This window comes from Pantherophis guttatus, chromosome 4 (assembly GCF_059756535.1).
Source record: "Pantherophis guttatus breed Tessera chromosome 4, ASM5975653v1, whole genome shotgun sequence".
Lineage (NCBI taxonomy): Eukaryota > Metazoa > Chordata > Lepidosauria > Squamata > Colubridae > Pantherophis > Pantherophis guttatus.
In genome coordinates this window covers 73,072,254-73,098,703 of record NC_142066.1, presented here as the reverse complement: position 1 = coordinate 73,098,703, position 26,450 = coordinate 73,072,254, and the positions used below count along the sequence as shown (strand labels likewise).

Sequence of the window (26,450 nt, the reverse complement as noted above, 5' to 3'; positions counted from 1 at the left end):
CGAATTACAGAGACTGTACCAGATGAATTGCCTTTGGATTTATTGGATACCCCAGCTGGACTATCTACAAATTTGAGAGAAGAGGCATCTAATCTTAATGTGATGACTTATCAAGGCAAGGATAAACATGGAAACCAATTAGGGGATATACAAGGGATAAAAAAGAAATATGAGATACAAAAGCAAAACCAACAAGACCAATCTACAAAGCAGAATAAAAACCGACCAGATGATACACACTTTATAGAAAGGGAACCAGGATGGAAACCAAACCCACAAAAAGAAAAGAAAAAAAGAAATAGGTGGCATAAAAACAGAAATTTCTAATCAGGCAACAGTGAAGCCAGTGATTTTAAAATATGAACGATTATGTGTAAACACAGAAGAGGCGACGTATTGGTTAATATCATCCTGAGGTTTGTGGCAGATCTCTGCATGGCCATAATCTGGGGACGTGAAACGAGCCTTAAACTGATGGATTTGAATTATCCATTTTGGAATTTCTTTTTGTGTTGATAAACATATTATATTATCTTGAATCACAAGGCAAGAGAATTATGCTGGGGCATGCAGAAGATCGGGTTGTTACCCACTACGATGATGGGAATTAATAATCCTGATGAAACCCACAATTATTACTATATGGAATATAATTATAATGTCACTCGGGTGGTTGTTTTTACTTTTATACATATAAGAAGATATTTACTACTGATGGGGGCAGATATGATTGAAGATCCTGAATAAACTGTTGCACCAGTAAGCTATGTTACCGATTATGGATGTTGGTTCTACCAATTCAGTGGAAAGACCTCAAAGAAGATACTATATGGATTATAAATTTAAAGTCATTGTCTTTTCTTTTTTTTTATTTAGATATAATGGAAAATATAGACATATATTTTTAAGAAGTGTGGGCAGTGAATTAAAGATGTTAAGAAATGTTGTGTATGGCAATTTTGCATGATAGTGGGTGAATAAGCTATTTAGTAGATTGATTAGTCTAAGAAAAGGGATTTTTAAGTGTTATATTTAGGGGAGTGGAGGAAATGGATAGAGTGGAATAAATGTTAAACTAGATTTTATGGGGAAGGCCGCTTTGGAATGTTATAGTAATATATATAGAAGATTAAATGTTAAAGTAGGACTTATCGTATAGTTTTAAAGTGGAGAAGTTATTTTATAATGTCATAGTATAATGTCTTTTTTTTCCCTTTCTTTTCTCTTTTTTGATATGTATGGATAAAGGGGGATGTTATAATATTAATAATATTTTTAGTAAGTAAAGGTTAATATCTAGAGGAGGGAGTAAGTAATCTGTTATGAATTAGGTTTTTTTTTTGTTATGAAGAAGTCACGGGGGGGATGGGTGGGGAGGGGGGGTTAGGGAGGGGGAGGGAGAGGGGGGAAAAAAGGGGGGGGAAATTTGTATTTGAAAACTTTTTCAATAAAAAAAAAAAAAGAGGATCAGTCCCACACGCCTGTCTAGGCTGACAGACTGAGCCAAAAGCTGGGTTTGCCCGGTAACAAGGGCGGGACTTAGCAAATTTGATGGGCTCAGTCTATCGGCCTAACAGATGACCACACCCCATCCTGGCTGCTGTCTCCACCCACAATGGAGAATAAAAAGTATACACTTCAGTTTAAATCAATTTAAATTCAATTCTCAACTCAATTTCAATTCTCAGAATTCCCAGCCAATATGACCACTAGCTGTGAAGGTAAGTGAATAACTAGTTCTCAGTTTAAAAAGGAAACTACAAACTACTATGTAAAAACGATATTATGCTGTTTTTAAAATTATAAACAGTAGTCACTCAGAGAACAATACAGTAAAAAAAAGTTTTTTTTCTTCCAATACAGTGATTTTGCAAAACCTATACCTCATTCTACTGGCAATAACAATACATTTCTTTCTTTACCAAAAAGCACTTTGAATAGTGAAGGGGAAAGAGATTTTGAGTGGTCAATGCTACAGAGGCAAGGGCATGATCCTCCTTTCCCCCATGCTCCCAAAACTTATAGGTCTATCACTCTTGGTTGCTGCTATTTAAAACAGTTTTTGTCCTGCCAAAATTAATGAGCTATAGTTTTTTTCTATTGTATAGCTTCAAAATAAGTCATGGTGTTTTCTTCCTTCATAAGGTATCCAGGCATTTCTTTCTTTTTAAAAACAGAATACAAACAATTATTAATTAATGACTATTACAATTAATATATTTCAAATATAATTTTAAAAATATTAAAATACATACTATTTTGACATTGCTATACAGTAGATGTCACAAATTCACACTTAAAAAAAATAAATAACTGCTTCTATTGCACTGTTTCCATTCTAGCCAATAGTTTAAATCAAACAATTGCAACTATAGGAGATGACCGGACTGAGCCTGAGGGAGGCGTGAAATGTGTCATAAATCATGAGTCTCTGCACGCCTGCAAGAGATCTAAGTCCAGTCAATCTTGAATACCTATCTTATCTCCCGCACATTAGTCATGGAAAAATAAAGTCATTTATTTAACAAAATAGAAAAAGAAAGAAGAAAAAATATCTTTCTTGACTTTTCCCACTTGGTCAAATATTCATAAAATTTTGCTATAGGTTTTCTGCTGTTAGGAGTTGGTCAGATTTTTGTAAAGGATTAGTTGATCAGATTTTTGTAGAGAACTTAAACTTGCAATAAAACTTTGTACTCATTTGAATTGCTTGAATCTCCTGATTTCCCTGGTGCTTGACAGCAACTTTTACTGTAATCTTGTATCTATCAACTGAATCTAGTCAAGCAAGTGAGAAGATCTTAATCTGCTTCTGATAGCCTAGGAGAAATAATACTGTACAGGTATTCTGCTTTTGTGACTTTTCATTGTCTCTTGAAATGCAGGTAATTACAAAAGTACACAAAAGAAAACTTTATTTATCATATTCCAATGAAAATCATTACAGCAGAAAACCTATAGCAGAATTTTATGAGTTTTTAACCAAGTAGAAAAAGTCAACAAAGATATTTTTCTTCTTTCTTTTTCTATTTTATTAAATAAATGTCTTTATTTTTCCATGACTAATTATCATATGAAATGCACTGCTCTTCTCAAAGTTTTAGGGAATCTTACATTTAAAAAGCTTTTCAAGTTTACTAGAACATTTAAAAAGCTTTTCAAGTTTACTAGAAAGTTAAAAAAAGATTTGTCTTTTGCTGAAATAGAGCCAATTTTTAAGGAGAGACAGAGAGTAAACACATACACATAATACAGACACACAAGGGTTGTGGGAGGATCTAACTTAGAAATTATATCTTCTTTATCTTAGATAATATTTAGATAATATTTGCCATTTTCTGAATGTGTGAGGGCAAGAGTCAAACCAATCATCTGTTCACTTTTTTATAAACTCTGAAAGGTTGCAATTCTGCATGTCATTTACCATAAAATGCTGGAATTGTAAATTCATACATACACAAACCAAATACAAATGATGTGAAGTTTCAAGTTAAAAAAAAAGTGACCACATTTTTTCTTCCTGAATACAAAATAACTGCTCCTAATCACAACTCAGCAGGATTTTAAAAAATATATAGTTCCATAGGGTATGCTGTTATAAGAAATAAGTTAAAGAAAGATACAATTCTAAAAGCAGTATTCCAATAGATATTCTGATTTAGGGCAGAGAGCATTGAATTCTCACTATTTGTTTTAATAGTTCTCCTGCAGGGCGCCCACGGCAGTCATGCCTGGGTAGTGACACGGCTGTTATCCAATGACCGAGTCTTCTGGAATCTTTAGCACCGCCCCTTCCTGCTATGATCCAGTTTTTCGACTCGGTCTGTTCCATAACAGTCGTGTCTGTAGCTTCTCCAAAGCCTCTGCAAAAACTTTGTTCTAATTTCACCACCTGGATTGAGATCGCAATAGCGGAGCTGCCTTTGAAACTGCCGGGTTTCCACCCACGCGCACGAGCTCGCCTAGCTTGCTCCGCCGCGTTGCTGCCCCATTCGGCTTGGAAACGGGGGCTGGAGCGCTCAGCAGCAGCGCCTCTTCTATCGGCCTGGATCGGCGCGCCCTTTGAAATTCCCGCCGATTCGAACAGCTGAGAGGCGCGAGAAGGGATTCCGCGCCGCTTTTTTTCGCCGCTTCGGAGCCGGCTAGCTTCTTATCCCCGGGGCGATCTACACCTCAGCGGACAGGCGCGGCTTGCTTTTTCGCGCCTTTTTGCCTCAACCAGGCAGCCACCTCGCCTTCCAACAGCGGCATCCAGGTACTGACGGCCCTATCTTCCGCCTGTGGTCCTGGTTAGCGCGAAGTTACATTCCGCGCCTAATAGTTCTCGCGCACAAGCCGTAAGGCTAGCGAGAAGAAGGGTTATTCCCTTGGGGCTTAGAACTCATTGGGCGCCATTTTAAGAGAGATTTGGGACGAGATGGCTGACAGACCCAAATCTAAGGGCAGAGGAAAACGCCGCCAGCAGGAGGACCCTGGGGAGGGTACCTCCACGGGCCACAGAAGCAAGATCAGGGCCCCAGCCCCCCAATCCTCGGCCCCCCATAAATCCTCTGCCAGCTCCAGAGACGAGGACAGGCGCCACAAGGCCATGGAGAAGGCCTTCGAGAGGGCTCATTCCAAGGCTGTTCAAGGCTCCTCTACAGCTCCTCCTTCTGATCACCCTGAACAATCTGGAATTTCTAGGGCCTTGTCTCCTGACAGGTCTGTCCAAGGTGATGTCATAGATACAGCTGAGGTGGCTTCGGTTTTTCCTTCTGACACTGGGCACAACCAAGACCAGGCCCACAACCAAGACCAGGCCCAGTGCTCCCCAGATCCTGTTCAGGTCCCTCCTGCCTCACCTTCTCCTTCTACTGGACCTCAGGTTTCTCTTGGGCCTCACGATTTGCCCCCTGATATGCGGTCATCCCTGGCCGATCTTATCTCGGAAGCCATTTGCCAGGGCATTGCTCAAGGCCTCCAGCAACATCCTGCTCTGGCTCAGGTTTCGGCGGCTCCTAAGAGATCGGATAGGGCCATCTCTCGGTCTCCTGCCCCCCATTCTAATGAGGAATCTGTCGCTGAGGTCTCTGATCACGACTCCGCTAGTCAGGATTCGGTGTCAGAAGAAGGGGAATTGCCTGAGCAAGACCTGTCAGAAGACGAAGGGCTTGAGCCAGACCAGCCAGCCTTTGTGGGCCTCTTCAAGCCCCACATGTTTCGATCTTTACTGTACAAAGCCAAGATCACCACCCGACTCGGCATTGAGACTTCTTCTTCTTCCAACCCTCCTGGGCCAGCTGATCCTACATCTGTCCTTTTTCAGGAACCCAAGGTGCAATCGGATACTATTCCGGCTCCCAAACTTTTTTCGGAAGTCTTAAAACGCCAGTGGTCTTCTCCCAGCACCGGTCCGATTCCTAACAACTTGGACCGTAAGTTCTACAACATGGCTTCAGATTTTTCCGATCTGCTACAAGTTCCAGTTGTCGATACTCCAGTTGTGGCTTTATCTTCTACCTCTCTCCCAACGGGACCTTCGGAGGAATATTTGCGGCCTGAAGAGAAGAAGGCTGAAAGAACCCTCATCAAAGGCCACCAAGCATCAGCTTGGTCCATCCAAGCTTCCTCCGCTGCATCGTTCTTTAACAGGGCCTCTATCCTGTGGTTACGCCAGCTGCAAGACCGTCTTCCGGCTTCCGACCATCGTGCCCATCAAGATATAAATAAAATAATTGCAGCAACCGAGTTCTCCGCAGATGCTACGCTTAATGCGGCCAGATTCTCAGCCAAGGCCATCGGCACTTCCATCACGTCGAGACGCCTCCTATGGCTCCGGAATTGGCAGGCGGACGCCAGGAATAAGTGGCGTCTCGCTTCGTCTCCTTATGCAGCCGACAAGTTATTCGGTTCCCCGCTGGATCCACTGTTAATCGAGACAAAGGACCACCGTAAGATCCTTCCTTCTGCGTCTCGTCGTTCTGAGACCCGACCTCAGGGCTCCTTTCGTCGTTCTTCCTTTCGAGGCTCCGATCCCAACTTCTTCCAGCACCGCTCTCACCGTTCCTTCTCCTCCAGACCTTCACAACCTTCCGGAGACCAGGTCAGACAGGGACCCCGGTTTACATCGAGGTCCTCATATCGTGGCGGGAGGGGTCGCCCCTTTAGAAGGTTCCGCTAGAGATCTACCAGCTTCCTCTATTGGAGGTAGATTATCCCATTTTTCCAACCAGTGGGATTTATCGGTTTCTGACTCCTGGGTCAGGGACACAGTTAAATTAGGCCTTAAGCTCGAATTTCAGTCTTCCCCTCCCAATCACTATTTCCGTTGCCCCGTATCTCTGGACCCTGTTAAAAGGGCTAGGTTTTCTCAGGCCATCCACCATCTTCTCGCCATCAAGGCCATTCAGCCTGTACCTTCCCACGAACGTGGCCGGGGTTTTTACTCCCGCCTATTTTTGGTCCCCAAAACATCAGGGGATTGGAGGGCTATCCTTGATTTAAAATCTCTCAATCGGCACATTAGATACCGCCGTTTTAAAATGCAGTCACTCCACACTATTCTGCTCTGTATTAGGAAGGATGACCTTATGTCCTCCATTGACTTAACGGAGGCCTACCTCCACATCCCCATTTTCCCGGCCCATCGCAAGTACCTCAGGTTTTCGTATAACGGTCAGCATTTTCAATATGCTGCCTTGCCCTTTGGCCTTTCCTCTGCCCCTAGGGTATTTACTAAGGTTATGGCAGCCCTAATGGCCCACATTAGTTCTATCCCCATTCGCATACTTTTTTACTTGGATGACATCCTCATCCTCTCTAAGTCTCTACCTTCGGCCCGAGAGGATGTTGCCTTGGTCGTCTCCACCTTACAAAAGCATGGCTTTTCCATTAATTGGTCCAAGAGCCATCTATCACCTTCTACATCCTTACAACACCTAGGGGCGGTTATTAATTCAACCTGTCTCCAAGTTACCCTGTCACCCGAGCGCCAGGCTAGTCTCTCCGTCATGGCTTCCAAGTTTCGGAGGCGGGGCTCCGCCTCTCTCCTGGATCTCTCTAGCCTCTTGGGTAAGATGGTTTCCACTTACGACATTGTGCCGTGGTCTCGCCTCCAAAGCAGGGAGCTGCAGTGGCTGCTTCTTCCTTACCAAAGGCGCTTCACCAACACCTCGGCCTCCAGAATTGTCCTTCCTCCACCGGTTCTAGACTCTCTACGTTGGTGGATGTCGTCGGCCATTTCCCTGGGCTCTTCGTTCGGAGACCAGCACAGGATTGTGGTCACTACAGATGCCAGCCTCTCGGGCTGGGGGGCTCATCTCGACTCGCACCTGGCTCAGGGTCTCTGGTCTCAAGCAGAACGAGCCATGAATATCAACCTTCTAGAATTGCGAGCTATTCGTCTAGCCCTCCTCGAATTCGAGCCTCATGTCCTGGGTCGGGACGTCCTCATCCTGACGGACAATGTCTCGGCCAAGGCTCATGTCAACCGACAAGGGGGGACTCGGTCTCGGTCCCTCATGGCGGAATCTCTTCGGCTGGGGCTCTGGGCGGAGACCCATCTGTCGTCGCTTCGGGCCGAGCACATATCCGGATCTGCCAACACTCAAGCGGACTCTCTCAGTCGCTCCCTCATCGATCCGGCCGAATGGAGCCTGCATCCCCTCTGGTTCGAAGATCTGTGCACCCGGTTCGGCCTCCCGTCAATGGACCTGTTTGCGGCCCCCGGCAACCAGCAGCTTCCCCGCTTCTTCTCTCGGTTTCCATGTCAGGGAGCGGAGGCGGTGGATGCACTCCGAAGTCCTTGGCCGCAGAATCAACTGCTCTACGCTTTTCCTCCTCTACCCCTAATTTCCAAGGTCGTGCGAAAGATCGTAGCGGAGCGAGCGGAGATTCTCCTTTTGGCCCCACACTGGCCTCGCCAACCGTGGTTTGCCGATCTTCTGGGCCTGTCAGTAACTCCCCACTGGAGGATTCCCGACGATCGGATAACGCTCCACCAACGCCCCCTGCTCCATCCGGATCCCCGGTCCTACCAACTGACCGCATGGCGGCTGAGCGGCTCCTCTTAGCGAAGGCCCAGGTTCCCCCGGACGCTATTCCCATCATCCAGGCCGCCCGCCGTCCATCGACGCTCCGGATCTACGGCTCCACCTGGCGCGTGTTTTCATCCTGGTGTCACAAGAAAGGGATCTCTCCTATGGACGTGACTATCCCTCATCTGCTGGACTTCCTTCACCAGGGCTACATTGCGGGTCTAGCTCCTAACACCCTACGGAGACAGGTGGCCGCCTTATCATCAATTCTGTCATGTTCGTCCTCCTCGCCCATTTCTGCTGATCCTCTCATTCGATCCTTTTTGAGAGGTGCTACCAATCTCCGTCCTCCCACGGTTCACCGGTTCCCTTCTTGGGATCTGAACAAAGTTCTTAGTGCCTTAACGGGTCCTCCGTTTGAACCCTTACGGGAAGTTGGTCTGAAGTTTTTGTCGTTCAAAGTTTCGTTCCTGGTTGCAGTAACCTCCGCTAGGCGGATTTCTGAACTCGCTGCTCTGTCAGTCCGCTCTGACCTCTGCATTTTCCATACAGACAGGGTAGTTCTTCGCCTCGACCCTGCATTTGTGCCAAAGATCAACACCATTTTTCACCGGTCGCAAGAGCTTACACTTCCTAACTTCTGCCCTTCCCCTCGCCGTCCCCAGGAGTTCCTATGGCATAAGCTGGATGTCCGCAGGGCTCTCAAAATCTATGTGGCTCGTACGGCCACTTTCCGGAGGTCAGAGGCCCTCTTCCTCTCCTTTCAACCTGCAACTATGGGTTCCCGTGTCTCCTCTGTTACCATTGGACGGTGGATCAGAGCTACCATTGCGCTGGCCTACGAGGCACAGTCGCTGCCGGTACCTCCGAATATTACGGCTCACTCTACACGGAGCGCCTCCACCTCCGCTGCCTGGTCCACGCAGGCGCCTTTGGACGAGATTTGCGGGCCGCTACTTGGTCGTCTGTCTCTCCTTTCATTCGGCACTACCGCCTGGATGTCTACGCCTCGGCAGACGCAGCATTCGGCAGGAGAGTTCTGCAGCAGGTCCGGCCTCTCCCTCCCTAGGAGACATCATGCTTTGGTATGTCCCAGGCATGACTGCCGTGGGCGCCCTGCAGGAGAATGGGCGTTGTACTTACCTGATACGCCTCTTCTCTGTCCTGGCGCCCACGGCAGTCAGCCCCACCCGTTCCGGCCGTCCCTGGGTTCCGGGGGTGGGAATTTGTTACCTTTTTATTTTGTTTCTACAGACACTCCGGTCTTCTGGACAGCCTCGCCTCAAAACTGGATCATAGCAGGAAGGGGCGGTGCTAAAGATTCCAGAAGACTCGGTCATTGGATAACAGCCGTGTCACTACCCAGGCATGACTGCCGTGGGCGCCAGGACAGAGAAGAGGCGTATCAGGTAAGTACAACGCCCATTTACTGAATTATTAACTGAAAAATAAAAACCAATAATATTTTATACATAATTATATTAAGCTTTATGCACCTAGAAGTATATAAAACCTAAAGTTGACAACTATTCCTAAATGGCTTTGTAAATTTTAAAATGTTATGTTTCTTAATTATATTTAAATCATTTATTTATTTATGTCCCCAAACTTTAAGGCTATCCAATTCCTGAAGAATTCTAGGCAATTTACAGTTAAAAAATCCAAACATATAAAATAGCAATAGCACTTAGACTTATATACCACTCCACAGTGCTTTACAGTACTCTCTGAATGGTTTATAAATGTCAGCATATTGCCCTCTGGGTCATCATTTTACTGACCTCGGAATGATGGAAGGCTGAGTCAACTTTGAGCCAGTCAGAATCGAACTCCTGGCAGTGGGTAGAATTAGCCTGCAATACTACATTCTAACCACTGTGCCACCACACTTCTGATCACAACTGACTCGAAGAACAAAACATTGACTAGAGATAAACCAGAAAAACTTTCCTCAGAAATATAGAGCTCTATAACCACCCTATCCCAAGGCCTGGAAGAACAACCGGTCTTAAAAGTTTTCTTAATGACATGAAGGTGGGTACCACATCCATCTCAGGCTGGAAATCATTCCGGAGTCCAACTGAGTCCAAGTGAGTACAGGTACTTCCTGTAAGGCATAAGGCAACATTATTGACAGGACCCAAAATGCACCCATCCTGACAAGTTGAAATAAGCGGTCCTTCCAATACCAGTTCCTATGCCATGAAGGGCTTTAAAAGCGATAGCCGCTACCTTGAATTGTAACTGAAGCTAATTGGTACCCATTGCAGCTTGCAGCAGAGTTGTATTTTGGAATAGCTGGGTCTTCCAGATGGTCTTCAAGTGGAACCCCATATACAATGCACCACAGTAATCCGGACATGAGGTGACTAAAACATGAATGATTTTTTTGAAGCTTAAAAAACTTAATCACTTTTCATAACACAATGATATTTTTAAGCATGAGATTTCATGATGGGGTGACTAGAAAAAAATTACATTCTCCTTTTCTATGCTACCCATGACTAAAATTCTTTCAAAAGCAAGTCTCATTGGCAGGCTATAGATATTAAACCAATGTTTGATTTTTTTGGGGGGGGAGGGATGTAGTGATAAATCACTCGTTGCAGTTTGCCAGTGAAATTTATTGCTTAATGTGGGCTTCCTGATAAGCAAATATGCAAAGGACTGCAACCTAAATGTGATGTGTAGGAATGAATGAATATAATCATCATCATCATTCTAGCCATTGTCTATCCACTGTATGATGAAGATGTCTTCCTCATGTTTCCAACCATCTTGAGCTTTCTTCTGCCAATTGCTGTTTGAATTAATATAATATATACTGCTAAAATAGAAAAACCACAAATCCTTGAAAAATCAAGTTGTATTTAAATTACATATTTTTGGTTTACTGCACATGGAAAAATTGGCCTTTAAAAATTGTCCTCCATGAATCATACTGGAGCTCTGTTTTTGTTCCTATAGCAGCAATTAGTCAAGGGCACAGCTTTTATATTGTATATATTGTACATCTGAGAAAAGAAGTGATATTCTTTTATTTTATGTGTGGTAATTGATCAGATCTGTAAACTTGTAGAAAACAAAAGAATGAACATTGGAGCTTACCTGAATGTTCGATCTATGTGCGCTGCAGGAGAGTCCAAGCAATGGGTTCAAGTTTAGCCTGGTTGGCCAGAGACTGAGTTGAATTTGCCTAGCCACGCCTCTTTTTCCATGAGCCTTCAGTGTTTCGACGAAGAGGTCTGTAGAAGACGTAGCAAGATGATAGAAGAATGTCCACTATAAGTAAGTGTTGGATGCTGGACCGCTACAGTAGGGCGGGGTTGGACTCTCCTGCAGCGCACATAGATCGAACATTCAGGTAAGCTCCAATGTTCAATCTCCTGTGCGCTGCTTGGAGAGTCCAAGCAATGGGATATACCCAAGCTAAGTATCCCTAGGGCGGGAGTCCGAGCGGTCCAGGTGTCATTCTCCTGGTAGAACCTGCTGCAGGACTCTTCTGCCAAACGAAGCCTCAGCTGAGGCAAAAGGTCCAACTTGTAATGTCTGATAAAGGTAGTGGGAGAAGCCCAAGTTGCAGCCCTGCAGATCTCCATATGGAAGCCTGAGTAGCACAGGCCGCCGTGGTGGCACCGCTACGAGTTGAATGCGCAGTGATGTTTCTAGGCACTGGAGTAGATTGGTGTTCGTAAGCCATTGCAATGCAAGCTTCGAACCATCTCGCAATTGTAGATGGGGTAACTTTCTTCCCCATGGCAGTAGGCTGGAATGATACAAATAGTGATTCAGACTGCCTGAATGATGTGGTCCTGTCAATATATTTCCGGAGTGCCCTACGAACGTCGAGCGTGTGCCAACGTCGTTCTCTAGGATGTCCTGGGTCAGGGCAAAAGTTAGGTAAAACCACCTCCTGTGCCCTGTGAAACCAAGAGTTGACTTTTGGTACGAAAGTCGGGTCCAACCTGAGGACCACCCTGTCGGAGTAAAAGATGCATAGATCTCCACGTACCGACAGTGCCGACAGTTCGGAGATCCTTCTCACAGATGTGATTGCTATCAAGAAGGTGACCTTCAAGGTAAGTATTCTGAGGCTGGCGGATCCTAAGGGCTCGAACGGAGCAGATGTAAGTGCTTGCAGAACAAGAGGCAAGTCCCAGGAAAGATACCTATGGACTGGAGGAGGCCGTAAGTTAGCAACTCCCCGAAGAAAACTCCTCAACTTGGGGTGTTGAGAAAGAGAGACAGGAACCTCTCCCTGTAGAATAGTCGCTAAGGCGGCCACCTGTCTGCAGAGCGTGTTGGCAGTAAGCCCCCGTTTGAATCCTGAGTGTAGGAAATTCAAGACGTCCGGAAGAGAAGCTGCCCTGGAAGGAATGTGCGATTTTCGGCACCAGCTAGAGAAGGTTGACCAAGTGGCATCGTAAATCCTGGTGGTAGACGGATAACGAGATGCCTGGATGATGGAAATGACCTCGCTTGAGAATCTGGAGTCCCTCAGGATTTCTCGCTCAATCGCCAGACGGCCAGTTGGAGCCACTGCGGCTCGGGATGTTGAACTGCTCCCTGGCTTAGGACAATCCTGTCTGGTGGAATCCTCCACGGGCGGGACACTGACAGTGACACCAGATCCGCAAACCAAAACCTTCTGGGCCACTGCGGAGCCACCAACAGAATTTCTGCCTGCTCATCCAGAAGCTTCTGGATGACCCTTGGTAGTAGAGGTGTCGGAGGAAATGCATATAGAAGGCCTCGAGGCCAGGGCGCCCAAAGGGCGTCTGTTGCTTCTGCCCCCGGCGTCGGAAATCTGGAAAAGAACTGTGGTAGGTGAGTGTTCTTTGGTGTTGCCAACAGATCACGCATGGTTGGCTGAACCTGGTCGTCAGTTGGTGAAACAAGTCTGGTGTGATTCTGCCCAGACGCCGAGGCTCGCTGCTTCGGACATCAGGTCCTTGGACCAGGTGCCTCCCTGCCTGTTCACATGTGCCTTGGCGGTCACATTGTCGGTTAACAGCAACACGTGACGGTTGGTTAGAGGTGGAAATGACGGAGAGCTAGGTGGGCAGCTCTGAATTCCAACCAATTTATGTCGTGTAACAGATCCTCTGGGGACTATCTGCCCTGTGCCATCTTGGAACCCAGGTGAGCCCCCCGGCCGAATAGACTGGCATCTGAAGTTAGTGTTAGACGTGGCGGTTCCTTGAAGAGATAGCCTTTCTCTAGAGAAGGTGACGTCCACCAGTTCAGGGAGTGGAGAACTTTTGGAGGCATTCTGACTCTTGTTGTGGAGTGACTGATGCCTGCTCGTTGGCTCGGTAGGAGGAACCATTGTAAGGTTCGGGAATGTAACCTCGCCCAAGGAACGATGGCCAGACATGAAATCATTTTCCCTAGTAACTGGGACAATACTGCGAGGGAGACAGACCTGGCTGACCTGACCCGATGTATCAAGGCCCGTATGCTGACTAGACGTTCTGGTGATAGAAAAACCTGGCAACTGACTGTGTCTATCCGGACACCTAAATGATGGATAGAATGGGATGGAATTAACTGGCTCTTTTCTAGATTTATTGAAAACCCGTGAAGTTGCAGAGCCTGAATAGTCTCTGACAAATCCTGTCTCGCCTGCCTGATGGATGAAGATTGAATCAAAATGTCGTCTTGGTAACATTGAAGCCTGATTGGGCGAGCCCGCAGATGGGCTGCCACCATGTCCAGGAGCTTGTGAACGTCCTGGGAGCAGAGGACAGGCCGAATGGAAGGGCCCTGTATTGGAAGTGTTGCCCTGCGTAACAGAATCTGAGATATTTCCTGTGTGAAATCCGAATTGGTATGTGCAGGTAGGCTTCCTTTAGATCTATGGATGTAAGCAGATCCCCCTGTCTGATGCAATTTAGAATAGAGGTTAAGGATTGCATCTTGAATCTCTTGTATTTGATGTGTTTGTTGAGTCTTTTTTTTTTTTGTGATCTAGTATTCCCCTGCAACCCCCCGATGTCTTGGGGACCAGAAGAGGATCGAGTAGAAACCGAGACCCTTCTGCGAGACAGGCACCGGTTTTATTGCCTGGATGGAGAGTAGATGAAGGATCTCGGCTTCCATCAGAGACCTCCTGGTGGCATCCCTGGGAAGAGTGCAAGAGATGATCTCCTTGGAGGAAGGGATGAAAACTCCAATGTGAGACCAAGCCAGACGGTTTGCAGAGCCCAGGCGTCGGTTGTGATGAGCTCCCATTGGGCTGAGAACCTCAAGAGGCGGCCTCCAATGGGAACGTGTGACTGGGAGTCATTTGGACCTGCGGTAAGGTCTACCGCCGGCCCCTCGAAAGGGTCTCCTAGACTGGGTAGTCTAGACCTGTCCCTGAACTGAGCCCTATCCTGGGATCGGTCTGAAGTTGGAGGGTAAGTCCTCTGATAGGTTGGGGTGGAGTAACCGCCCTCCGCCCCACGAAAGGACTGCCTGCGATAATATGGAGAGTATCTCCTGTCTGTCCTTCTGTGAGACAGGGGAAGTACCTTCCTTTTATCCTTGGTCTCTACCAAAATGGGATTTAAAACATCACCAAAAAGATTATTGCCCTGAAAAGGAGCAGACGCCAATTTCCATTTGGATTTCATATCGGCTTGCCAATGGCGAAGCCATAATAAACGTCTGGAAGTCACATTAGAGGCCAGTGCCCTGGAAGCGAACTTAGCCGCATTAAGGGTTGCATCAACAGAGTATTCTGCTGCAGCAATTAACTTGTTGATGTCCTGGTGTAACCTGACATCTCCCTGGGGAGCTCTTGCCTGCATTTGGCGCAGCCAAAGGAGGGAGGTTCTATTAAAGAAGGAAGCTGCCGTGGCTGACCTGATCGCCCAGGCAGCTACTTGATGTGTCTTACAAATTGACATCTCAGCTTTCCTATCCTCGGTCTTCAGCCCTTCTGCAGAGTCTGAGGGGAGAATATTGGAAGATGCTAGATTGGCAAAGGGAGTATCTATTGTAGGCAACTTAAGCAAGTCCTCTACCTCCTGTTCTACAGTGTACATCTTTTTGTCTAATCTGCTGGGATTAGACAAGGACCCAGGTTGAAGCCATTGCTTCTTAATAATGTCTATGAATAATCTGGGAGAAGGAACAGCGTCCTGGGTAGAGACCGGTTCTGTAAATAATCGAGCATGTGGATCCTGCTCAGCCGAGCGGTCAGATGCCCCAGCCACAACCCCTAGATTGGCCGTGGTTTTGGCCTTGTATAACAAGGTCTTGAACATGCTAGGGTTGAAAGGCCAGCGAAGGCTGGTTTGTCTGGAGATCTGCCTTCATCTTCAGAAAGATCATGATCTGCGAATTCTTCCTCCTCCCCAGCATAAGACCATTCACTGCCCTGAGAATCATGAGGCGAGTGAGGGGTCCGGGAATAAACCCTATTCTGGTGGGCCTGGTGTACATTGGGAGTGGTACCAGCTGAGTCGGGAGCAGGAAAGCCCCTTCTAAGCAGGGCAGAGTCAATGCCCTGGGCAATGGTCTGAGCTAACATCTGGCAGAGTTCCTGGGAAAGAACAGGGGCCTGGTTTACCTCAAGGTGGAGCCCCGCCACTGTAGGGGTGAAAGTAGCTGAGGGAGCTGACCTCCTAGGTACTGGAATAACTCCCTGATCAGATGAGTCCTGTTCTGATATGGGAATAACCTCCACAGCACTCTCAATTAATTCAGTTGGAGGATCTGTGGTAATATCTGGAGACCAATTCAATCTATCTTCGTTTGAAGCAGAAGGAGGTATATCCTGAATTGGAGGGATATTAGGCTCTGGGTGAACAATGACAAGGCCTAGGCCTGAGGAGGCTTCTGCCTGCTTTTTTTCCTTTGCAAATTGTTTCTCTAAGGCTTTTTGCCTTCTTTCTGCATCCTTATCAACAGCTGTGGAAGAAGGGGCCTTGGATCTGGTGGAAGGCCCAGGCTGAGCCCCAATTGCCTTACTGTGATCTGAAGACTTAGCTCTCTTAGAAGCAGAGGAATGGGATGCAGTACTTTTGGAGTGAGAGGAGCTGCAATCCGCCATCTTGGAATGACAAGCAAAAAAGACAATTCAATCAGAGGATTTTACTAGGACAATGATTATAATAATGATATTATTCCTCACTCCAGTAGTTGTAAATATGGTGCCAATTTTCCACTGCTGTTAGGTATTAAGCGTGAGACTGATCAATGACCAGCTCTAATAATGCTATGAGAGAAAGGCTGTTAGGTATTAAGCGTGAGACTGATCAATGACCAGCTCTAATAATGCTATGAGAGAAAGGCAGCAGTAATCAATGGTGCGGGAGAGACACAACAATCCCCAAACCATAAAGGCAATAGCAGTAAATCAGCCAGCAATGCTAGGCCCGATTGCCAAAACTCACGTGGCTCTTTGCTGTGTTTCCGATAAACCAGGACTGCTAATTAAGATCCCTTGAAGGTTTCTGAAAAGTTTGAGGCTTTGCTCCGTTTCTGAGCTGGTAGAAGTCAAATTTGTCTTTAAAAGCTGCTAGGAGTCAATTTTGCCTTTAAGAAGATTGCCTCCGCTGTGCTGTTAATGGCGGCAATTAGGAGAGGCCCCTGAGGCAAGAGATTAGCTCCAGAGCTAATTAGCTCCACGGAGCTCCCGGCTGCAGCTGGAAAACACCTCAGGCTGTTGGTGGTAATTTTAAAGAGAAAAGGGAGAAAGAGGCTTCTTTCTGTGGCTGGCAGTATTTTAAATAATTTTTCTAAGACAGAAAAATTTAAAGCAAGTCTCTTTAGGCCGACTGAGTTGAAACACTGGAGGCTCATGGGAGAAAGAGGCGTGGCTAGGCAAATTCAACTCAGTCTCTGGCCAACCAGGCTAAACTTGAACCCATTGCTTGGACTCTCCAAGCAGCGCACAGGAGATTGTAAGGTATCTTTTATGTGCTCTAACTGTGTAACTAAATTAGTACTAAATAATAAGAAATATTTGTTTTGTAGGCATTTTGTAAATTTCGTCATTAATAGATGATGATAGTGAAAGGCTAAAAAAAGTGGAAGAGAACTATCATCTACAATTTAAAACTTCTCTATTATAGTTTATCTATCTCTCTTGCTGATCATATTAGGGTCTCCATTGTAGGCGTGGTGCCTTGCTGGATTCCTGCCATCAAAGGGGAAGGAAGGAGAGAGGCATTTGGAGCAATCCATACCTGTGTATTCAAATGGTGGGAAACTGAGAGGTGGGGGGGGGGAGAATGGGAGGGGGGAATAACAACGGAAGAAGACTAGATCACCAAACCGGCTTGTACCAGGATCTTCAATGGTGTTTGCCCTGAAAATGGAATATTACTAGTTTCATATCTCAGAGTTTCTCAAACCATTTTACTGGCATCACATTGGCTGACCGGGGGACTGGTCATAGGGGGAGGGATTGGGAATTGGAAAGAACAGCTTTATATTTCGTGTGGGAACCCAGATTCCACCTGACTTGGCTGCAACCAGTTTCTTTCAGTAAAAGTTTCTTTGCTTCAACTAAATGGAGTTTCTGAGAGAGCAAACTGTGGCAGGTCTGACAGATCACTTGAATATTTCTCAGTTCAAAATAAAGTATTCTGCTAGTGATGTTGGCACAATTTAAAACTAATTTTAGTTATTAGCTTGCTGGGGTCCTTGGTGCTGTCTAAGCTTGGTTGTTTTCTTGCAGATGTTTCATTTCCAAAATATGTAACATCATCAGTGCAGTTACTAGTTACTAAGACACCTTTGGAAATCAATTTTAGCTGTTTGAATCATTAAATCTGTCCAATGTCTAAAGGAACACTCATAACGTATAATTTGAAGAATTGTTTAAAATTAAAGCAAAGCAGGTTTCTCAGTACTGTCTAAATCTAATTACTTTTATGATTGTATAATTAATATTCCGGTACTAGATATTACAAATAAAGAAAATTGCCTGGATATTTTCTTGTAAATACTTTGTTATTATTCACCTCCAATTTATCTTCAAATCTTAGGATCATTATTCTAGCAATATGCTATGATCATATACAAAGGTAATTAACCCAACAGAATATCTTCCCAAATTTGATGGGCTAAATCTGAACTCATATAATCCCTAGGTCCTTCCTCAAAGTTATCCTTTATTTCTATTTTTTAGAGCAATTAGTTAACTAAAATGTGTTGAATAATTCGTAAAATTGCAGGAAAGTCCATTGTGATTTTCAAATTTACAATGGAAAACCAGAATGCTTGAAAATAGACATACTACCCTTACAATAATTTGGATACAATATTTTTAGATTGAAGGAAAATTAATTAGCTGACTAACCAACATGTTTACTTTTAATCAAACTGACAATCTTGTAGTTTTTCAGCATTTCTACATGCAAGAACATACTGCTCACAATATTGAGTAATTAAATTCAAGTTGCTCAGTACTTCCAGAGAAATTTGCCATCAAATTCTCAAATTATTAATGCAATGCATCAGGCAAAAAAAATGAGTTTATGTCAGAATGTCAGCATAATAATGCAGAACTGCATGTTCATTCCCAGGGTAAACACAACACATATTAATAAAAAATAAGAGAGTTACTTCTAATACATAATTCCTTGTTGATATTTGGCACTGAGAAACCCAAGCAGATCTTTAACCTAGACTCAACATTATTTGCTGTTAATAAGCGCCACTGACACCATATAAAGAAATACAAGTGTTCCTTGTCTCAAATTGACTTTTATTTTGCACATTACAAAGGAGAACATAAGCAAAGAGGTCAGGAAAGGAAGCACACAGTTATGATGGATTTTTGTAACTACTGAACAGGCTGAAAGTAGGACAGTACTCATTCTGCTCCATCTCAATGTCTGGAGCAGTTGTTATATAAATCTACTATGAAATAAATAGAAATAAATCTACTATGTCACTGACATTGGTTATTTCTTGGTAGCATGGTATCCCATGCTTTAAATCCAAATTTAAATACTTAATGTGTTGCTATCTCCAGCTTTTTTCTGTCCTGTATCTATCTCTGGAGCCTTAATGCATGGCTTATGGCCACTAAACTAGTTTAAACTGGAAAACCTATTTGAGGTCTAAGAATACAATATATATATATATATATATATATATCAATAGGACACACTAAAAATAAGAATCTTTTGAGGCTGTGCATTAACTAAAGTTTGTAAATAGACATGTTGTTTCTTATGTGCATTCTTTGGTAGGCAAGTTAAAAAAGTGGTTTTCCAACATAAATTATTCTTATAGTTATTCTTATAGCAGTTAACTTTATTTTATAAAATTATATTTTACAGAAGTATAATACTTTAGAGTATGTTTCTTTCTCTATTCAGTCATATAGAGAGAAGTACCATTAGAGTTAGGCTACAAGGAAGGTGCCAAGACAAATAGACAAGAGGTTGCCCTACAGTACTAGGAATGTTGCTGATTAGCCAGGCAATTGAAATTGCATTTAAAAGCACAGCACAGCATTTTTTTTTAAAACTATAAGCAGTGAGTTCTCCCACTCCCACTCCCACAGCTGCGATCACACACATTGCTCCTAGAAGCACGAAGCCGAAAACACCAGCCTGAAGATGACGAATGAGACTTTGTCGAAACGTTGCCAAGACACCTCCAATTTTACACGGGAGAAAACCCGAATAACCAAAGACCTGCATACAGAGACCCGCGAAAACCTCAGAAAACATACACACACACACACACACACACACACACACACACACACACACATATGTATATGTATATGTATATACATATATATATGCGATATTTTTGCAATCAGGGTTTTTTCCTATGTTGAAAGATGTTAAAATGGCCATGGTGGGATGAAATTTCTATTCATCACCTTCAGACCTGTCAGACATTTTATGTTGTTTCTTCTGTGACTTATGGGAGACTGGGATAGCACTATTTCGGCCTTTTTAGACCTCTTCAGCCAGACACACCCATATTTTGTGACTCCTCCCTGTAGAGGTCAAATATTTATTTCTTTTGATTCATAGGTATAAATGTGCGATATTTTTGCAATCAGGGTTTTTTTTTTTCCTATGTTGAAAGATGTTAAAATGGCCATGGTGGGATGAAATCTCTATTCATCACCTTCAGACCTGTCAGACATTTTATGTTGTTTCTTCTGTGACTTATGGGAGACTGGGATAGCACTATTTCGGCCTTTTTAGACCTCTTCAGCCAGACACACCCATATTTTGTGACTCCTCCCTGTAGAGGTCAAATATTTATTTCTTTTGATTCATAGGTATAAATGTGCGATATTTTTGCAATCAGGGTTTTTTCCTATGTTGAAAGATGTTAAAATGGCCATGGTGGGATGAAATCTCTATTCATCACCTTCAGACCTGTCAGACATTTTATGTTGTTTCTTCTGTGACTTATGGGAGACTGGGATAGCACTATTTCGGCCTTTTTAGACCTCTTCAGCCAGACACACCCATATTTTGTGACTCCTCCCTGTAGAGGTCAAATATTTATTTCTTTTGATTCATAGGTATAAATGTGCGATATTTTTGCAATCAGGGTTTTTTTCCTATGTTGAAAGATGTTAAAATGGCCATGGTGGGATGAAATCTCTATTCATCACCTTCAGACCTGTCAGACATTTTATGTTGTTTCTTCTGTGACTTATGGGAGACTGGGATAGCACTATTTCGGCCTTTTTAGACCTCTTCAGCCAGACACACCCATATTTTGTGACTCCTCCCTGTAGAGGTCAAATATTTATTTCTTTTGATTCATAGGTATAAATGTGCGATATTTTTGCAATCAGGGTTTTTTCCTATGTTGAAAGATGTTAAAATGGCCATGGTGGGATGAAATCTCTATTCATCACCTTCAGACCTGTCAGACATTTTATGTTGTTTCTTCTGTGACTTATGGGAGACTGTGTGTGTGTGTGTGTGTGTGTGTGTGTGTGTGTGTGTGTGTGTGTGTTTTCTCAGGTTTTCGCGGGTGTTTGTATGTAGGTCTTTGGTTCAAGAATCAAGAATCTGTCCAAAATTCCTCACTGTAGGAACCCTGTTCAAGCCATATATTGTAACAGATAGCTCATCCTATACAAATCAGAGTTAGGGACAATGTTGAAACTTCATGTTCTCATATAGGTTTTTACTATTAATATTCAGTTTCATGTGGAAACTTGTGTGCACAAAAGCTTCTCGCTACAGACAATCACACTGTACGTACAAATGTTATCCTTTCACTGATATTTATCAATACAATTTGCAGAGGAAGAATGAATGAATAGTACAGAACAAATAATAAATATTATCTAGCTTAACTATCTCAGGCAATCTCAGATTCACTGTATTCTGGCCCACAGGTCAGGAACAACTGGAAATCTGTTTTTATTATTCACTCACAGTATAAATCAAGGTTAAATTAGCAGTCTACATTTGGAGTAGATTAGTACCATGTTGGTGCAAATGATTATCATATCTGAACTTTTTTTCAAAACATTCTGTTCCTCTCTTGTCTTGTAACAGTTAAAAAAAATCACACAGTTAATATTCTAGACAAAATAAATCTTAAAAGAAAAATAGAGAAAAGTTTTGGGACACCAGATTGTCTGTGACTTGTTAGCCTATCTGTCTGGATGCAATATTTTTTATTACCAACCATAGTTCCATTTAATGGGGTTAGAATTTGTCTCAGCGTGATCTCAAGAAACCAGTTACTAATTTAAGCAATCTCTTATGTCTTTGCTGAAGGCAATGTTGAAATATCTGACCAAACCACTAAAACCAGTTATTTATCATAACTCTTCCTCCACCTTTTGTTTCCATATTTTCAATTAGAGAAGAGAGACAGAGAGAAAGGAGAAGGAGAAGGAGGCGGGGGAGGACATTTCAGTTGCACTGAAGAGTGACATAGTATATAAAACGTAAAAATCAGTGCGCACATGGGGACACACATACACAAATAAAGCTTAAGCATACAGAAATCCCTTATGGGTTAATTGAATGATTCTGAATTAAAAAGTGTAATACTGTAGTTATGACAGTAATAGTTTCTTAAATTTGTGTTAAATATTGCATTCTGGATTATCATACCTTTTCTACTGTAGAAGTAATATTTCATCACATTTTTATTTAGTTTATGTCTGAAAACCTTCAGGCCTGCCTTACTAAAGAAAACCTCAGCTAATAATTCAAACTCATTGTACTACTATATGGAGGGGATTTCATGATATGTGTGGTACTGGATTTTTCTTGCATTTCAACTTCTTGGACTCAGTTTTGGTCTATCTCAAATTTTATTCTGAAACAAGTTTAGAATATATTCATGCTTCTTATGTCCTATATTTTGCAATTTGGCATATAATGAATAGTACCATATATAGTATCTATAAGCTCATCTGTGAATAAGCCAACTCTCAAATTTTTCATTATGTTATGTTTTTCACAATTTTTCATTCTTTTTTAATTAAAAATTCAATGGTCTTATTATCCACCTATGTGTTTATCCACGTATAAAGGGATATAAAGGCATTTGAAAAAACCTACTGTAGCCATGGCAAGTTGGCTGTGGCGAGTTGTCCCATTCCGTGCTAGGTCATCCTGGCAAAGATACATCCTATGGAAAAGATACACTCACAATACAGCAGATCACATAAACATTACTTTATCTTATCCAGTGCAGCTATATTAGTGAGAAGTGGCGCTTATGGGGCCACTCTGCAACTTGCATTCTGACTGTGCATATCACAGAGCAGGAGTGTGCTGTTATGCTTTTCTAACATATATCCCATAAACAAGTCTCTTTGGACATTGTAACACTTTGTGTGCAAATCTTCATATTGCATGTAGCAAACCAGTCCTGTTTTTCTCATGGAATCATACTATTATTCTTGTACAATTCTTCTTGTTGTCACATAGTCAACCATATGTTTAGACTGGATTTGGTACTTTTGTCCACTGTCACCTGTCTCCAGGTACTATCCAGACTTTTTTAATTGTCAAGTTTCAGCTTGGGCTGAAGCTGTTTGTTTGAATTCTAAAGTCCCTGAGTTTTAGCTTTTTCAGTTTCTACTTTATCTATTTTACAGTACCACCATATCTTGTTGGCAAGCAAATATATATCTTGCAGATACAATACACCATTGTTGCTATTTTAGCATGCTGTTGTTTCTAGTCAGTCTGTGCAACCTTCTTGCAGCAGCCAACTAATGGTCCATTGTTTCTTCAGCTACTTTGCACAGGTGGCACTTGCTGTCTAGTGTTGTCTTCTCAATTCTGGCTTTGTATGCATTTGTCCTTAAGGTTTGATCTTGTGCAGCCAAAATTAGCCCTTCTGTCTTTTTTTTCAACTTTCCTGCTTTTAGCCATTTTACCAGGTCTTGTTATTATCTGTTTTCCCTGCTATTTTTTTTTTAAAATGTGCTGGCCATGTAATACTTTTCCTTGCCATATGTTTCTTTTCTATTCATCATTTGGTCTTTCTTGTAGCTAAATTGATCTCTCCAGTAGTCAATAAGCCTTCATGCTATACTACCTTCAGTATATCTTCTTCACTGTCCTTCATATTTTTTTCCAATCCCTTTTTTTCTTTTTCAGCTATCTGTGTACCTGCAATATTGCACATCCTTGTCGTTTCCTTGGTACGTAGAGTTTGTCAACGTCACTGCATCAATGAAGAGCATGATTCATTGCTGGTATTTTTAGTTTTCCTATCTAGGGCTTTTAGTTCTGCTTGAGTCCAGTCCACTGTTCCCGCTGTATAATTAATAACTGGAATTACCCAAGTGTTAATTACTTTGATGGCATTTCCTTCATAGAGTTTAGACTTTAAGATTTCCAGTGTCATAATGTATTCATTTCTAACCTTCTTGACTTCAGTCTGCTAGATGTCAGGTTGAAGAATAGCCTGATATTCAAACTGTTAATATAATTTCCATCTGACATCTTTATTCCTTCAATTTTCACCATTTTTCCCCTGTTGATGGTGAGCATGGCACATTTGTCCAATCCAAACAACATCTTGGCTTTACAAGATATTGTAAAGTGTTGAGCAGCGATTCTATTTTAAATTGCGTTTTTCCGTATAGCTTCAGATCACCCATGTAAAGGAGGTAGGATAGCCTGGGATATGTTTTTGTTGTTTAATATTTATGGCATGATTTTATCAAAGCTGTTGTATTTCTTTAAGTTGTTCTATAGCTGTGCCTGAAACTGCAGTGATTTTTCTTTGTCAGCTGGTGACTGGTCCACTGCTTTCTATCCACTGATGGGTTGGGAAACATCTTTCTGATTTGACTGAAATTTAAGATTTTGTCTAATGTGAAATTCAAGCTTTGTATCTGCTGATCTTTCTGGCTATAGCTATTATTTGCTGCTTTATTATTTCCTTGATCTTCCTTGTTTCTAGGTGCTACTTCTTGATCAGATATTCTTTGGACTTCTTATTCTTCTTTTCTTTCATCTATATAGTTGCTTATGTATTATACAAATGAATAATTTGCTTATATCTTATATTAGCTTGCTAATTTATCTTCCAACCTGATCTTCTATTTTGGTGGTGCATTATTTCAGTGGCTTTTTTCCTTTTTTGATTTTGCATCCAATATTTTTATTTATAACTGCAGGCATGCTGTCAATTTGTTGGTTTGTTTCTTGCAGTGATCTGGTGCTTATCTTTGATATCACAGTATTAGTATCTTTTAATACTTGTGCTAGCTGTTTCTTTGGAACAAGCTTCAATGCAAGTAACACTATTCTATTTTTTGGTTGTTGTTCTTTTAGATGCTCATTCTTTGTCTCAAGTCTTCTTTTTTAGTTAGAGTGCTTTTTTCTTTCTGAGAGGAGATGATGTCTGATCTGGGAACGAAAATGATTCAGTATCTATACTGGCTCCCTCTACTGCCAACTTCCCCTGGTTTCTATCTATATTTTGACCTATGTCTGACAAGACTTCAATATGTATGAGGGGTGGGTTCTACATACCTTTACTACCGGTTTGCAACGGGAGTGCGCGCACTATAACTTTGTTGCTTGTATCCTTTTGATTTATATTGATTGTTTCCTAATATGATTCGATTGCTTATTTGTACCCTATGATTACCATTAAGTGTTGTACCTTATAATTCTTGATGAACGTATCTTTTCTTTTATGTACACCAAGAGCATATGTACCAAGACAAATTCCTTGTGTGTCCAATCATACTTGGCCAATAAAATTCCATTCCATTCCATTCCATTCCATCTTATTATAAATCACTGCCAGCGTGTGCTCTGGTATTTCTGATTCTGGGTGATGATGCTTTTTCCAGACATTCTTTTCAGATACCCTCTTTTCATTGGTCTTGATTTGTAAAAGCGGATCATTATTTTTTGTTTTTCATCTTTATATATTTGTGACAGGCAAACAATATTGTTGCTATCCTGAATACTGTAGTAATCAGATATCCAGGACTGACAACACCTACTACCATGGTCCTTGTTGACTTGGATGAATCAGATCCAATATGGGTTTCTATAAATTATATCCCACTGTATTATTTATGGGAGGGACACTTTTTTCTGGCTCCTCTGATGAGATCTGTCCAATATGGCTGAACCTCTGGCGTAGCTCTCTCACAATACACAAAGCTGAGAACCATAATAAGATATTCTTTTACATATTTTATGATGATGATGATGATGATGATGATATCAATGATTCTGTTCAGGCATTAAAATATTCAGATACAGAAATGGATACCACATGATGCATTCTGCAATTAAATTATATTGGATATTTTTATATCCAAATGAAAGATATCTATGTACATGCAAGCTATTATAGCAACTTTCCTGAAACCAATCAGAACTTTATCTAATCAATAAATCCTGGCACAATGCCTTTTATAACATTATTGAAAAAGTATAAAAGACAGATCAAATAAATGCAGAAGTCACTGGCCTGAATTTAAGTATTATTTGCCATTTTCAAAGGACTTGGCAAAAAAGAAAGTGCTCATGTCTGGTCCTTCAAATGAAAGATTTATATAATAGAAGGAAATGAGCCTGCTCAAGGCTTGTTGTTACTCTGACATATAATTATAACTTCTAGTCACTTTATATGTCTGAACTGAACTTTATATACTCCAATAATGAAAAGTATCAGCAATCAACATGTCTGATCCATTTCTAATAATGTGTAATATAATATTGGTATGAAATTAGAAAGAGAAAGTTTTTTTTTTAAAAAAAAATCTGTAATTAGCATCACATGGTAAACCATGGAATGTGTTTTACTAAGTAAAGAAATATTTATTTTGGTTCCTGACTTTGCTCAAGCCTTTAAATTGCCTATCACTGTTTTAATTACTACTTACACTCACAATTACAGCCTTACTAGTTTGCTAAGGCAGTTGAAGAAACATTTGAACAATTGAATACTGAAAGCCCTACAATCCTCAAAGTCATGTAGAAAGCCAAGATTCCAGGA

At 42.3% G+C, this 26,450-nt stretch overlaps 2 protein-coding genes and 1 pseudogene across 3 annotated transcripts in view; 1 reads left to right on the top strand and 2 right to left on the bottom strand.

Moving 5' to 3' along the window:
* The window catches only part of EGFR (epidermal growth factor receptor), a 205,577-nt gene that overhangs the window by 165,857 nt on the left and 13,270 nt on the right, over nucleotides 1-26,450 (bottom strand). The window lies entirely within an intron of this gene.
* Nucleotides 3,704-11,941, top strand: LOC148114164 (uncharacterized). Its single transcript, XM_087891574.1, has 3 exons — nucleotides 3,704-6,082; nucleotides 7,100-9,233; nucleotides 11,778-11,941. Exons 1-3 carry the CDS (start codon nucleotides 4,418-4,420, stop codon nucleotides 11,939-11,941), a joined length of 3,963 nt encoding a protein of 1,320 aa, XP_087747700.1. The 5' UTR covers nucleotides 3,704-4,417.
* LOC148114163 (uncharacterized) lies at nucleotides 14,216-16,128 on the bottom strand (annotated as a pseudogene).

Excerpts from the sequence above, each read along its gene's own strand:
- LOC148114164 (XM_087891574.1), top strand. The coding sequence starts at position 4,418 with ATGGCTGACAGACCCAAATCTAAGGGCAGAGGAAAACGCCGCCAGCAG. Across the intron at positions 6,083-7,099 it reads CACAACCTTCCGGAGACCAG|CAGGGAGCTGCAGTGGCTGC; the intron begins GTCAGACAGGGA and ends TCGCCTCCAAAG. Across the intron at positions 9,234-11,777 it reads GCCGTCCCTGGGTTCCGGGG|TAGGCTGGAATGATACAAAT; the intron begins GTGGGAATTTGT and ends TCCCCATGGCAG.